The 15,327-nt window shown below is 44.1% G+C and overlaps 1 protein-coding gene across 1 annotated transcript in view; it reads right to left on the bottom strand.

The window, feature by feature from the left end:
• Positions 1 to 15,327, bottom strand: part of LOC126412184 (ets DNA-binding protein pokkuri) — a 193,419-nt gene that overhangs the window by 3,612 nt on the left and 174,480 nt on the right. The window contains exons 2-7 of the mRNA XM_050081664.1: positions 8,972 to 9,149; positions 8,826 to 8,875; positions 5,669 to 5,776; positions 5,057 to 5,347; positions 4,212 to 4,547; positions 1,003 to 1,252 (exon numbers count right to left, since the gene is read on the bottom strand). Of these exons, the coding sequence (XP_049937621.1) occupies positions 1,003 to 1,252; positions 4,212 to 4,547; positions 5,057 to 5,347; positions 5,669 to 5,776; positions 8,826 to 8,875; positions 8,972 to 9,147 (1,211 nt within the window). The 5' untranslated portion in view covers positions 9,148 to 9,149. The remainder of the gene's footprint in view (positions 1 to 1,002; positions 1,253 to 4,211; positions 4,548 to 5,056; positions 5,348 to 5,668; positions 5,777 to 8,825; positions 8,876 to 8,971; positions 9,150 to 15,327) is intronic.

Raw genomic sequence — 15,327 nt, 5'->3', positions numbered from 1 at the left:
CGATGCTGTTCTGTCTCCTTCACTATATTTGTGAATGTAAAGAGAAAATTAAAAATTTTATTCAATGAATGAAAAGCACAAAGCTCAAACTCCTTGGTGGCATGAAGAGAGAATTTTTGAAGGATTGTTGCAGATAAAGTTTTTGTACATTTTGAACAAACAATGATACTCTAGGCAAAAAAGATAATGGTATATTGTGTCACCTCTAAATCAGAAGAAATTTTGCATGTATACAACAGTAGGGCAGCCCATGCGACTTTGTTGTGAGATATAATGGTGGCGTTTTGCAACAGCCACGGTAATTAATTTCAGTAATGTGTTACGCTCAGGCCTTCTGAAGTAACCTTCTGAACTGATCAACTAAATCCAAACAATGTGTACTTTATCAATTCCAATAAAATACTCCCTGAAAATGTCTCATCTTTTAGTGCAATTGGTGTATGCACCAAGAAAGTGCATTCCGAGTTTCCATCAGTCATCAGACTCTTTGAGAAAAGGAGAAAAGTTGGCAATTAATGCAGTCAGAGATACACTGACAAACCCTGATGTTGTGGAACATTTTTGTTTAATTAAAAAATAAATAAAATCTGGAGCTTTTAACATGAGCCACTCTAATAGGAAATTCTGTTATTTGTTTAGGAAGACCACAAGCTGCTACCAACACCAGTATAAAATAACAGCTACAGAATTTCAGTTCAGTAGTCAGTAGCATTACAAGGGCCCACAAATTAAAAGACGTGTTTCTGTGAAAAGATTTAAAAAACAGGGCTTCAGTTGATCTCCCTCTGCTCCTGACCTGCTGTTATCTCTCTTGTCCTGTACCTTTCTCAAGTACTTCTGGTATACGAGGAAACATTGAGTTAGAAATACTAACACAGACACAGACACTTCCTTTTTGTGTCTTTATTAACTGCTTGATTCTGATTAAGATTTATTCTAAACATACATGACAAAAATGAACATTAAAGAATATACATCCATATATAAATGGAATTTACTTACTGGTAGCAATGTCTCTCGCCCTGGACTTTCCTCAGAATATTGACTCTGTAGTAATACCGCAGAGCACGAGACATTTTGTCATAGTTCATTGAAAGATGGTTCTTCTGAATCCCCCATAACTTTGCAAGTCCTGCGGGATCAACAATCTTGAAAACACCAGTGTCCCGGTTCTTCCATGCAATGTAGTTTGTGTACCGTTGTGTTGGATCATTCAGCAGCTGTTGCAGGAAATCCCACAAAAGGCGGCCATCTGCAAAGAGGCACATATTTTTAATTATTGTTGTTATTATTATTTTAGAATAGTGACAATACAGAAGGGTGGATCAAATATAAACCATATTTCCTTTTTGTAGGTTAATTCAAGCTTTAGAAAAATTCATTCTCCTGAATGGGACACACATTTTTCCCAGTGGATAAGCAGTTTCTTGACCCTATTCTCATAAAATGATTGGTCCATGAGAGCAGCCAGTTGTGCACGAACACTTCACAGCACCATCTTTATCAGATCTGTGTCCTCCGACTGTTTCCTTTAGTGGTCCAAACAAAGGAAAATCACAGGACGGTAAGTCTGAACTATGGGGTTGATGTTCTAGTGCGTCCAGGACAACTCCTTAATTTTTTGTTGAGGGATCACATCCTGGATTGTAAACATGCGAATTCCTGAAGATATGTGCATTTGGTTTGGTTCAAATGTTGGCAGAAATATGCAGTATTCATGGTATGACATTTGTGGAGAAAATTGATGAGAAAAACTCCTTTAAAAATAAAAAAAGACTGTTGCAACCTTCCTTGCAAAGAGACTTTTTGGCTTTGATGAGTGCACATTCATCCTTCTTGCTTAGTCCATGCAGCTTTCTTTTTCGATTCTCGAGTGTGATGGTGCTCCCGTGATTAATCTAAAGTCACAGTCCAGAGCAAAAAATGTTCCACTTCAGTTTGGTAGCACATCAACAGCTCCTTGCACATCTTGAGATGCTTCCACTTGTGCTCCATGGTGAGAATACAAGACGCCCATCTTGTGGACACTTTCTGAAATCCGAGGTTGTCAACAAGTATCATATGAGTGATACTTATGTCAATCTTAGTAACAATGTCAGCAACTGTTATTCAGCAATCGTCTTCACTAGGCTGGTTAACAATGCGAATATTCTCTTCAGTCATGCTGATATTTCTCAACTGTTTCTGTCCTCGTAAATTCTGTTTTCACCATACGTATACTTTAGTCTTCCTCAGAGTGCTGTTTCTGAACTGTGGTGCAAAACTCTTCAAAATTTTGGATGATTTTAGGCACCCTGTTGTACGAAACATAGTCCACTGGAGAGCAGATGATAGTACCTCTTGCTCTGACGAAGCAATTCTCACCAAAGAAAAGGTACGACAACATCAGAAATGAAAGCAAACATGAGCAGAGATTGCACCATTCTCCATTTACAAAAAAGCGCATAAAATGATAATTATGGTTTATATTTGATTTGCCCTCATAATCACAATGTTAGTGTAATAAAACAAGGTGGTATTTTCTACTTTTGCTGTGTTAATTTTATTGCTTCCTAATTACTTTCAGCCTTCTATACCATTCTCTAGTGATTTTGTGGAACTACAATAAAAAACTATGCCTTACATCTTGAAATTCAGATGACATTTCAATATGTAAAATGTAATTTTTTTATTGCAGAACCACAAAATCAGTTGCCAATGGCCCACAGGTTGAAATTAATTGTGCAAAAATAAAATTAATACAGCAAATGCAGAAAATGCCCAAATTCTTTTAATATATTCATTGCTGTTATACCTGCTACGAAGAAAATTTAAATATAATAGATATACCATATTTCCATATATTCTTTACATGCTTAATTACACATAGCTATTGAGATAATAAAGAGAAATATATATATAATTTTTACTAACTATTAATTTTATGATGCAAATATTGTTATTACATTTCAATTATCTTCAACATACTAAATGAACAATAGTTGAAAAGTTGTATCAATTAAATAGACTGCCATTGATCTGTCACTTTAATTGTGTATGAAGCAATCTTGAACATCTGTGTACGCATATGTATTCTGCAAGCTACAATACGGTTTGTGGCACCACCTCGATTCACTTTCTTACAGCCTATACCAACTTGTTTCAATCTTGACAACATATCTCTGAATATGTCTGATGTCAGCTGTCATGCCTTTATGATAAGGATTCCAAATAGTTATAGAATTGGTTGCACAAGCACCTTGTATGTTATTTCCTTTAAAGGTACACTGCACTTATCCCAGAATCATTCCAACAAATTTAAGTATCAAAGAAGTTTGACACTGAAATTAAAGCACGAAATCTATTTTGAGAAATAGAATTCATTTTTCATTCACAACTGTGAGTAAGAAGCGTTATCTAAAACCAATTTTCTGTGTTCGCTTGTGTTGTTATGCCTCTTAGTGTTACACTTAAATATTATTTAACTAATGTGAAGTGCTCCAGTTGTTCACCACTAATCTTGTAATCCAATACTATTGTGTTCTTTCTCCATGTTTAATAGAAATGCCACTCATTACACTAGGCAGCTTTGAGGTATATTGAGGTTAATTTGAAACATTGTTTTATTTTTGCAAATAAATGTTTTTATCAAATTTGTCACTCTATTTCTGTAAGTAAGTAATCAGAATACTGTGTCCAGGAACTGCGTTGTTGCAGAACAGCTAGAAATGTCTCCTCCAGTCTAAAGCAGTCCACTGGTATTGTTGGCTGTGAGATCCTGTACAATAGGTTATTTATCAAATCTGAAAGGGTGTCTTTATTCAAATTGTTACCTAGACTTTAAAAAGCATGGATACTGTATCTTGAGTTCAGCTCTTCAGTGCACACAAGTTAGGTGACTATATCCATGATTTGAATCTGGATAGATTGTGTGTTGATGATAGTAAGAAAATGGTGGAGAAGATGATGAAAACCACTCCTGGCACTGGAGCAAGTTGATTCTAATATCGACAAGAGGACTAATGAGATTAACACCCCGTCTGGATGGATGGACTGTCGTGAAATTCACCTCACTAAGTAAAACAATTCATTGGCGATCATAAGCTGTATGTTGTAGCCTCCCTTCTCATTTCTAGCAGAATTATGTCAATAAAAATTTCTTTGATCACCAGGAATTTGAAATAGCAACTACAAAGTTGTATGGACCACTCTACGAGACTGATTACACTCACTGGTGTTAGGCTCCGGGGTGTCCGAAGGGAAGAATTCGCGGGGTGCGAAAGCATTCCTGAAAACAGTGTTAGAAGCAGGCGACGGAGGCGGCTCACGCGCCGTGGGGGACGGGGGTGGCAGGCTCGGTGGTGGGGGCTGCGTGTGCTGGAGCTGTTGGTGCGCAGGCGCCGGTGCAGGGGCGGCAGTTGCGGTAGGGGGTGGCGAGCTGCCCGCGTGGCCCGGACCTGCCGCCTCCTGGCAGCTGTCATCGTCCGAGTCGGAACCGTTGCTGTTGCTACCCGCACTGCCACTGTGGTACGACGATGCCGCCATGTGGTCTGCGTGCTGTGGGCTCCCTGTACGGAAGAAACACACACCACATTCTTGTTAGTGAACAGCTTCATGAAAAGCCCATATTGTAACACAAACTGAGCCCACATTAGAGACAAATAGACTATCTGAATAGAACAAATACTGAAGCTTTGTTTTCTCCCTGATGAAAGGGAGACATGTTAATCAGAAATTTCAAAAATAAATTGAGAAATTACATGATGGTGAAATTTCTATGACACTATGGACAATATTACCTTGCTGTGTAAGAGTGAAGTACAGATCTAAGAAAAAGGGTCGCACACAGCAGAAATGCAATTTTTAAAAGGAATGGAAGGTTACAAAAGGACAGACAGGAGGAGAAAGAGATGGGGCAGAGCTTCAAATACTAAGTATAAATGAATGCATCCAGCACTACAAAAAGGACGAGTCACCTAGATAAGATAAACCAGATCAACCACATTAATATTCCAAAATGATAGCTCAGTACCAGCCAAGAGGTGTACAAGAGTGATATTTATCAGGATTTACTCACCCGACTGGCTATCGACGGAGGGTGCAGGACTGAGTGTGACAGAGTTGCCGTGTTGCACGAGGTGCACGAACCCAGAGGGGGGTGGAAAATCGACGAATCCCCAGGCGGCGGGTGACGGCGGCGGGGGTGGCGGGTAGCAGCGCGACGTGGGCGTTACGGGGCTGGAGGGCAGGCAGCGTGCCAGTGCCGCCGCGTCGCGTACCAGCAGCTGCAGAACGTTGTGCAGCACGTCGCCCGCCGCAGACGACCGCTCGCCCAGGTCTGCCTTCGTCAGCAGGCACAGGGCCTTGCCTACGGGTAAGAGGTCAATTCAAAAGACTGCACAACTGGGAAGTTATAGAACAGAAGTTACGTACAACTTCGTTACGAACAGGTGGCTGGGTAACACTACAGACAGAATGAAACACAGCCACAACACAACAAATAATGTACGAGTAGCTGGATGACAAGATATTTTGTTTGCATGTTCTGGTTCTACTATAAAGAAAAAAAGATTTCATACAATAAAAACACAAGAAATTCATTTTTAATCTTACTTGAATAAGAATGTGAAGTTTGGCAATTTATTTCCTGTACTGTGCACATAATGTAACTTGCTATCTGATTACTCACCGTTCATCTGGAACATGTCCATGTTGAATTCGGGCAAGTCGAATTCCCTCTCACACCACTTCAAGAAAGCTGCCACATCCTCTCGTGACCATATTCTCGGGTCTGAGGCTGGAACAAAGGAAAATGGACTTGCTGAAAAGTCCACATGGGAGAGAGGTGTGTGAGATGATTACCAGTGGCAAGTGTAAGAATTATGTATGGTCTAGACGAAATTCTTTTATGTTAGTGTTAGTGTTAGTGACAGTTGTTTGAATGGTTAGGTTTGGCAGTTTGTAACATACGATTATTAGTTCCTACAAATGAGGAATTTCCATAACTAGGGGTTTCAATGACACTAGGTTTATGAAGAAAGTATCACAATGCTTTCTCTTTCTCATTTATTTTCCACTTGCTTCTACATTACTTTGACAAAGAAACTTTACTTAACACTAGTAAAAAATACAGGTTTTGTGTATGTGTGTGTGGGTGCACTAGTGCACGCATATAACTGGCCTTTTTCATACAATTAAGAGTGAAAAATTTATTACTTTTTATCTTACACTTTCTTCCTTTCATCATCTTAGCTCTTGTAGCATTGGCATCCAGAGACTGTGTGTGTGTGTGTGTGTGTGTGTGTGTGTGTGTGTGTGTGTGTGTGTGTGTGTGTGTGTGTGTGTGTGTGTGTGCGCGCGCGCGCGCGCCTGCATACACGTTTATGTTGTCTAATTCTGATGAAGACCTCTGTCACTCAGCATCTCCGCTATGTGGTGAGAAGCAATCTATCCTTTTCATAATATTGTCATAATTCCATCCTGATTTTCTATTGCCAGATTATATCTTTCCAGAAATAATCTGGAACTACTGCACTACTGGCTATTAAAATTGCTACACCATGAAAATGACGTGCTACAGAAGCGAAATTTAACCAACAGCAAGAAGATGTTGTGATATGCAAATGATTAGCTTTTCAGAGCATTCACACAAGGTTGGCGCCGGTGGCAACACCTACAACGTGCTGACATGAGGAAAGTTTCCAACCGATTTCTCATACACAAACAGCAGTTGACCAGCGTTGCCTGGTGAAACGTTGTTGTGATGCCTTGTGTTTAGGAGGAGAAATGCGTACCATCACGTTTCTGACTTTGATAAAGGTCGGATTGTAGCCTATCGCGATTGGGGTTTATCGTATCGCAACATTGCTGCTCACATTGGTCGAGATCCAATGACTGTTAGCAGAATATGGAATCGGTGGGTTCAGGAGGGTAATACGGAACGCCGTGCTGGATCCCAACGGCCTCGTACCACTAGCAGTCGAGATGACAGGCATCTTCTCCGCATGGCTGTAACGGATCGTGCAGCCCCGTCTCGATCCCTGAGTCAACAGATGGGGACGTTTGCAAGACAACAACCATCTGCACGAACAGTTCGACGACGTTTGCAGCAGCATGGATTATCAGCTCGGAGACCGTGGCTGCGGTTACCTTGATGCTGCATCACTGACAGGAGCGCCTGCGATGGTGTACTCAACGACGAACCTGGGTGGACGAATGCCAAAACGTCAGTTTTTCGGATGAATCCAGGTTCTGTTTACAGCATCATGATGGTCGCATCCGTGTTTGGCGACATCGCGGTGAATGCACATTGGAAGAGGGTATTCGTAATCGCCATACTGGCGTATCATCCGGTGTGATGGTATGGGGTGCCATTGGTTACACGTCTCAGTCACCTCTTGTTCGCATTGACGGCACTTTGAACAGTAGAGGTTACATTTCAGATGTGTTACGACCCGTGGCTCTACCCTTCATTCGATCCCTGTGAAACCCTACATTTCAGCAGCATAATGCACGACCGCATGTTGCAGGTCCTGTACGGGCCTTTCTGGATACAGAATATGTTCTACTGCTGCCCTGGTCAGCACATTCTCCAGATCTCCACCAATTGAAAACGTCTGGTCAATGGTGGCCGAGCAACTGGCTCGTCGCAATACGCCAGTCACTACTCTTGATGAACTGTGGTATCGTGTTGGAGTTGCATGGGCAGCTGTACCTGTACACACCATCCAAGCTCTGTCCCACTCAATGCCCATGTGTATCAAGGCCGTTATTAGGACCAGAGGCGGTTGTTCTGGGTACTGATTTCTCAGGATCTACGCACCCAAACTGCGTGAAAATGTAATCACAAGTCAGCTCTAGTATAATATATTTGTCCGAGGAAGACCCGTTTACCATCTGCATTTCTTCTTGGTGTAGCAATTTTAATTTCCAGTAGTGTAGTAATGCTACTGTTTCTCAGGCAGTTCCTGCTGTTGATGCAAAGTCTTGAATGACCCATCACTAAAACACAATGGCACATGCCATAACACATTATTTTTAGTAATTTACGTAGAACACAGTGCAACAGATGACAAAAATCAAAGGTGAGAGTCCTACTCATTACTAAGAGACTACTGACAAGGACTGTGAAAAGGCTGACAGAAGGAGGAGGAGGAGGAGGAGGAGGAGGAAGAAGAAGAAGAAGAAGAAGAAGAAGAAGAAGAAAATGGTAAAGAAGAAAGGGGGAGGAGTGGAGAAGGAGGAGGAAGAGGAGGTGAAGAAGGATGATGACAAAGAAAGTGGAGGAGAAAAATGAAAGATGCGGATGAGGAAGGGATAATGAGAGGAAAAGAATGTTGAGGAAGTAAGGAGGAGGAGAAGGAGGAGGAGACGAACAGGATTGCGGATAAGTCGTAAAAACAGGAATATGAATGTAATCGGAGGGATGGTGACTCACCTAGGAAAGGCAGCAGGTTCCGCTTGATGTAAGAAAAGGCTGACAGAAGGAGGAGGAGGAGGAGGAGGAGGAGGAGGAGGAAGAAGAAGGTGGTGATGGTAAAGAAGTAAGGGGGAGGAGATGGAGCAGTAGGAAGAGGAGGAAGTGATGAAGAAGAAGAAGAAAGAGGAGATGAAGAAGAAGAAGAAGAAAGATGAAGAAGAAGGAGGAGGAGAAGGAGAAGAAAGGGAAGGAGGAGGAGGTGAAGAAGAATGACGACAAAGAAAGTGGAGGAGGAAAATGAAAGATGCGGATGAGGAACGGATAATGAGGGGAAAAGAATGTTGAAGTGAGGAGGAGGAGACGAACAGGCGTGTGGATAATTCGTAAACACAGGAAGATGAATGTAATGAGAGTGATGGTGACTCACCTAGCGAAGGCGGCAGGTGCGCCTTGAAGTCGACGACGTTGGAGGAGGGGAAGTGCAGGGAGGCGGCGGCGGCAGCGGCGGCGGCGGCCTGGCCGCCCACGGAGGCGGCGGCGGCGGCCGCGGCGGCGGCGTGCTGGGGCGAGCCGGCGGAGGCGGAGGCGGCGGCGGCCAGCCCCAGGCCGGGGTACCGCCACAGCAGCTCTCCCGCGCTCAGCTGCAGCGAGAGGGGCAGCGCGCCGCCGTGCGGGGACCCCAGGCCGGGGCCCACGCTCGCCGCGCGCTCCACCGCGGCCGGCGGCAGCGACAGTGGCAGCACCTTCATGCCTGCAACACGGAGCGGGGCGTGACGTCACCGTCTGTTCACAACACTACACCTGACTTAATGTCGCTGCTCTAGAAAAGGACTCGGCTTTTTCTCTGACAACCGCCGACATACACCACACGGATGGGCAAAAATAGGGAAACACCAAACACACTGCCGTGCTTGATACGGTGTAGGAAAACAGTGGTATGGTATTGTATTGTATGGTAACCGGGTACCTAGAAACGACGGAGAGGCTCCGTCCCCGCCGCAGCCGCAGTGGTCCACAACCCCACGACGACTACCGCAGTCCACTTTACCCGTCTGCCGCCCCACACCGAACCCAGGGTTATTGTGCGGTTCGGCCCCCGGTGGACCCCCCCAGAGAACGTCTCACGCCAGACGAGTGTAACCCCTATGTTTGCGTGGTAGAGTAAAGGTGGTGTACGCGTACGTGAAGAACTTGTTTGCGCAGCAATCGCCGACATAGTGTAACTGAGGCGAAATAAAGGGAACCGGCCCGCATTCGCCGAGGCAGATGGAAAACCGCCTGAAAACCGTCCACAGACTGGTCAGTTCACCGGACCTCGACACAAATCCGCCGGGCGGATTCGTGCCGGGGACCAGGTGCTCCTTCCCGCCCGGAAAGTAGTGCGTTATACCACTCGGGCAAGCCGGGCGGGCAAAACAGTGGTACTGAAAACAGCTCACAGTCGTCTCGATATCGAGAAATATGGGTCCTATACGAAACTGCCTGGGAGCTCAAACCGTGTGTCGGACTCACAAGGGGAGGCCACGACATTTGGAATGCTTATTTACTGCAAACTTCGTACACTCTTAGTACTCCACGAGGACAACGAAATTGTAAGCAGTAGCGCGTACTTCTCAAGAGTTATTGAGAAAATCGCAAGATAATTTCGATCGTCAAATATATACACCTGTGCGTGGCCATTTGGACCATGAATCACCGGCAGCCGAGTGGTTAGCCGGCACGGTAGCTCAGCGTGTTCGTCAGAGGGCTGCGTGCACTCTCTAAAAAAAAAAAAAAAAACTGAGTCAAAGAATCAACGATCAACTTGAACGGATGTCTTGTGACGTCCGCCCTGACCAAACGCAACGAACAATATCAAACAAAATGAGTAAATGTGGTTAGCGTTAAAGCCGCGTAATCGCTGGGTCGCTGGATCGAGTCCCGCTCGTCAGCTTTTTTATTTCTAACGCAGTCATTTTCTTTACTATTTATATTACAATTGACGTAATGCGAAAAATACGTGTAATCGGATGAACTTTTATTAAATTTAGAATGTTATTTGGCAATCTACAAATTTTTACTATCACAAATAATATAATATTCATAACTACCGTCTTGCACACAAATAACATCAAACAACTACAAACGTTCACCGTTTTAATGACACAGGTTGTTTAACATCAAACAACTACAAACGTTCACCGTTTTAATGACACAGGTTGTTAGCAAGAACATATTCATAGGCTAAATTTGACCTTTTTTCATCAATAATTTTACAGTCAAAGGTGGCCATGATGTCTCTAAAAAAACTGTACGACTTAACTGCAGCCACGAGAAAGAGAGAGAGAGAGAGAGAGAGAGAGAGAGAGAGACAGAGAGGAGGTGGAGGAGGAGGAGGAGGAGGAGGAGGAGAAGAAGAAGAAGAAGAAGAAGAAGAAGAAATGGAGAAGAGACATCAAAGTGTAGACGCTCATTGTGGACAAGACGGAGAGTGACGACTTAAACGTAGGAGATGAGTGACTATCGCCAATGGAAAATAGGAGTATGATTCATTATGGAAATTTGCAAGGACGGGTCAATGATATGTTGTTGTTGTCTTCAGTCCTGAGACTGGTTTGATGCAGCTCTCCATGCTACTCTATCCTGTGCAAGCTTCTTCATCTCCCAGTACCTACTGCAACCTACATCCTTGTGAATCTGTTTAGTGTATTCATCTCTTGGTCTCCCTCTACGATTTTTAACCTCCACGCTGCCCTCCAATACCAAATTGGTGATCCCCTGATGCCTCAGAACACGTCCTACCAACCGATCCCTTCTTCTAGTCAAGTTGTGCCACAAACTTCTCCTCTCCGCAATCCTATTCAACACCTCATTAGTTATATGATCTACCCATCTAATCTTCAGCAATCTTCTGTAGCACCACATTTCGAAAGCTTCTATTTTCTTCTTGTCCACTCTAGTTATCGACCATGTTTCACTTCCATACATGGCTACACTCCACACAAATACTCTCAGAAACGACTTCCTGACTCTTAAATCTATACTCGATGTTAACAAATTTCTCTTCTTCAGAAACGCTTTGCTTGCCATTGCCAGCCTACATTTTATATCCTCTCTACTTCGACCATCATCAGTTATTTTGCTCCCCAAATAGCAAAACTCCTTTACTACTGTAAATGTCTCATTTCCTAATCTAATTCCTTCAGCATCATCACCCGACTTAATTCGACTACATTCCATTATCCTCGTTTTGCTTTTATTGATGTTCATCTTATATCCTCCTTTCAAGACACGTCAATGATATATGTTGGCTAATCTGAAAAACACTGGTCCAGGAAGAGGTTTGTTGCTCCGCTTTGATTGCAATGAACGGACAGCAAACCATTCTATAGCTGCATGGCTTTGGTTGGAAGAGTCCTGTTTCGATTCCCTGTATCTCTTCACATTTATTTCTGTGGCAGGGATATCGGAAACTGGACCCACTCAGTCTCGTGAGGCCAAACGAGGAGCTGATTGAATAAAGAAGAAGCAGCAGCATGATAATTCACCTACTGGCAATAACGGCTGGAGGGACTGAAGCTCAGCCTATGTTTACGAACTGGCACAACCTCTGCGATGAACTTCGTTCCTCTTGTAGACGCCAGCTGGGCAATCTGTTTTGGCAAATTCTGATGGAGAGACTATTTGAGGCTTCAGTGATTTGTTACGGACAGATCACAATCCGTAGCAAGACCTTGTCGCCACGAAACCGTCACCAGCACAGTAATCGCGCCAGCAAACGCAAGTTAACCATAGACGTATCCAGAGGCCCGGGAGGCTTAATACAGCGTTGCTTTAGTTCTAGTGTCTAGTTTCCTCTTGTACGCGGTGGGGCGAGTGCGGGAGAGGGGGACATGTTTTCCCCCGCGCCTGCTGCCGTGTGGGCAGGAAGAACTTCCGCGAGCTGGCTGCGCCGGCCTAGCGTCTCGCGCCGACCGCCGGAGGTCAACTGCGAGTTAACAGGCCACATCCTGCCAGACAGCGCCGGCGGGCAGCTGCGCCGCTCTGTCGCGGCACACCAGCTCAGCCGGAGGAGCGGCCCTTCATCCCAAGGCTGACGCTTTGCTAGGCTCCGTCTCGTACTAGGTACGACCTGCACTTCATCTGGCGTTTCAGCTCACTTACTTCCCCAATCACAGATGGATCAACACTACAGCGCTAGCTCCAAACCACGGCGCAGCTTGACATTTTTCACAGGCACCTCATCATCTAAAGGCCGTTGTAGACGATAAAACTTGTTTGTCAAACTCGCTGTTTCCTATCTACAGGTTTGTCAAACAAGCGCGCAAACGTACCAACGAAGACCGTCAAAATGTAACCTCACTTCTGAAGCAGCTGTCAGGTTTTGCGTCTCGTGTGGCGAAGTATTCTAACATTAGTGGGAATGTCTACCAATGCAGGCAAAACATTTGTTGCACTGACTTCAGCACTGTGTGTATAGAAGGAAAACAAAACAAGACGCTGGTGCAGGACATGTTACAGTCAGAACTTCATTACATAAAATTTCTTCGAATAAACAGTCCAACTTTTAATAGACTGAGAGAACTACTTCACACTCACATTGAAAAAGAAGCGACAGTCTACTCTGTTCCACTTGTTCCTCTAATAAAAGTTGATTAGAAATACCACAATACATTGTCCGTGGAAAAACTGGAGAGCTTAGATTTTTTTGTATTATTGGTCTCCCGCTAGTGTGTTGTGCGTAAAATACTGATTTTCCTCAGTGAGATGAATTGTTGAAGAAACGCTTTCTCGCTAAACAATGGCTGCCAAAAAATGTCTGACAGCTTGTCAGATCAGCTGTCAATCAAAATTTCTTTCAAACACGTTAAATACAGTCTACGTTTGGCAAACACATCAAAGCTGAACACTACCAAACAATTTGACAAACTAGTGAAATGTGACAAAAAGTTTCAAAGTTAACAGGTGACAGATGACAGAAGAGTAAGTTGTGAAGGTTCGTTGTATTTGGCGGGAAACTAGCTACTGCAACAGTGCTTAGTGACCGAAGACCAGAAGTTTGCTGTTATTCCTCTATCCTCTCTTGGAATTCAGGTAAGAAAGCATTTTCGTTGGAATCCTTAGTAACATTCGCACCTCGAAATTTACGCGGTTGACAGTTTCATTGGAAGAATTATCAGGAAATGTGGTCCATCAACAAAGGAGCTGACAAAACACTCGTTCTACAGGACCGACACCTGGAAATACTCGTTAGCACAGAATCCGTACCAGATAAGACTTATAGAGGAAATACAGAAGACCCAAAGATGAGCGCCGCGTTTCGTTACAGGTCCATTTAGCAAGCACGGAAGCGTCACAGATGATGAACCAACTCCTTGTGGCAGACGCTGCAAGAGAGAAATTATGCATCACGGTATGGTTTTAAACGTATCTCGCGAAAAGATCATGAAGACAAAATTGGACAGATTCGAGCCCGTACTGAGGCTTAACGACAATCGTTCTCCCGCGAATTATTCGCGACTGGGACAAGAAAGGGGAGCGAGTTCAAGTGGTACACACAGTACCCTCCGCCGCACACCGCAGAGTGGTTTCCGGTCTATACATGTAGACTCACAATTATATATATTTACAAAAAAAGGGCCAGGAGGCCGTGCCTGGTCTTTCTAGCGACACGTCATCACGTTTTTTATCAGTTATTCGAAACATTATCCAACGTTTGCTTCTGTTATACGCTATAAACTGGCTGCTCTGGGAAAAGAAGGTGGTTCTTGTTTCAGCAACTAGTGTTCTACGAGCCGATCGTCAGCTTGTGCTCCCTGCATCCTTCGCTCAGGGGCCAAGTAAAAGTGTGCGATATATATGACTGGGAGAAGAAAAACAGAAGAGAGAGACCATTATGCAAACAACAGAAGTGAAATAAAGATGAATGGGGAAACATCAGCGGATGAAGACCAGTTTAGCGGTACTGGCAAATGCAAACAGTTTGAAATATGTAGATGAGGGCGCCTGCTTGAGCTACCGGTTAAAGAGCTCGGCACACCTTGCCCTGCCTCACCTGGTGGAGTCAAGCCGCGAGCGAATCGGCACCGTAGCCGACAGATACGCCGCTATCTTATCCTTGTTATCTCGCCAGGAAGTACAGCTCTCTGCAAAGTACGAGGGCTGCGCCTTGTTGCTTATGGAGTTTTGTGCCCCCAAGTCTGTTAAAGTGCTACCGTGATCCGCCCGGCCGCCACTCACACTGCACAAACTGCCAACTTGGCTCCGACCACATACGAACGCTTTTTTTGTTTTGTTTTCCTCCTTAGATATTTACAAAAAATTGCTGTTTCCCATGAAGACAAATTCATGTGTCGCTGCTTTTATTCGCGACGCTTCTGCACCTCCTAGCAGATTTTTTTACATTATATCATGTCTGTAGCGTCCAGCGCCGCATTTCCGTTGCTGCCAGAAGTTCGAAATAAACTAACGATTCTTATGTCCACTGGGTACTCTTATTTAACTTCTGACATTTTAAATTACAAAGTCCAAACGTAACTCCTCAATAAAATAAAGAAAACATCATCCCCCCTCCCCCCACACACAGTGTCCGCAACACATGCTGCAAATAGAATTAGTAGTAAAGAAGTAATAATTAAAAGTTCATGCCTGATGCGGCAGTTTGTTGCGTTATCAGCGAAAATGTAGTAAGCGATAAACTTTCCTCCTTTCGTCATTTTTCGGGTGCTGTCAGCGAGAAAGAGACTCGTATAGGTTTCAAATTACGCGTCAAGTTTGCTGCAAGTCACGAAGTGCTCCCATCCTCAAATACTAGATGAATATAGCCTGGCTATTTGCATGTCGTGAGCAATGCTTCTCTCCTCCCCCCCCCCTCCCCCCCCCCCTCTTGAGAGGTAAGTGATTCTTACCGCCACAGCGATTCTTTCCAGACAGGAAGTGATATTTGTACC

Source organism: Schistocerca serialis, chromosome 7 (genome assembly GCF_023864345.2).
Source record: "Schistocerca serialis cubense isolate TAMUIC-IGC-003099 chromosome 7, iqSchSeri2.2, whole genome shotgun sequence".
NCBI lineage: Eukaryota > Metazoa > Arthropoda > Insecta > Orthoptera > Acrididae > Schistocerca > Schistocerca serialis.
Note: the sequence above shows the minus strand (reverse complement) of the source record. Positions and strands in the feature narration are given on the sequence as shown.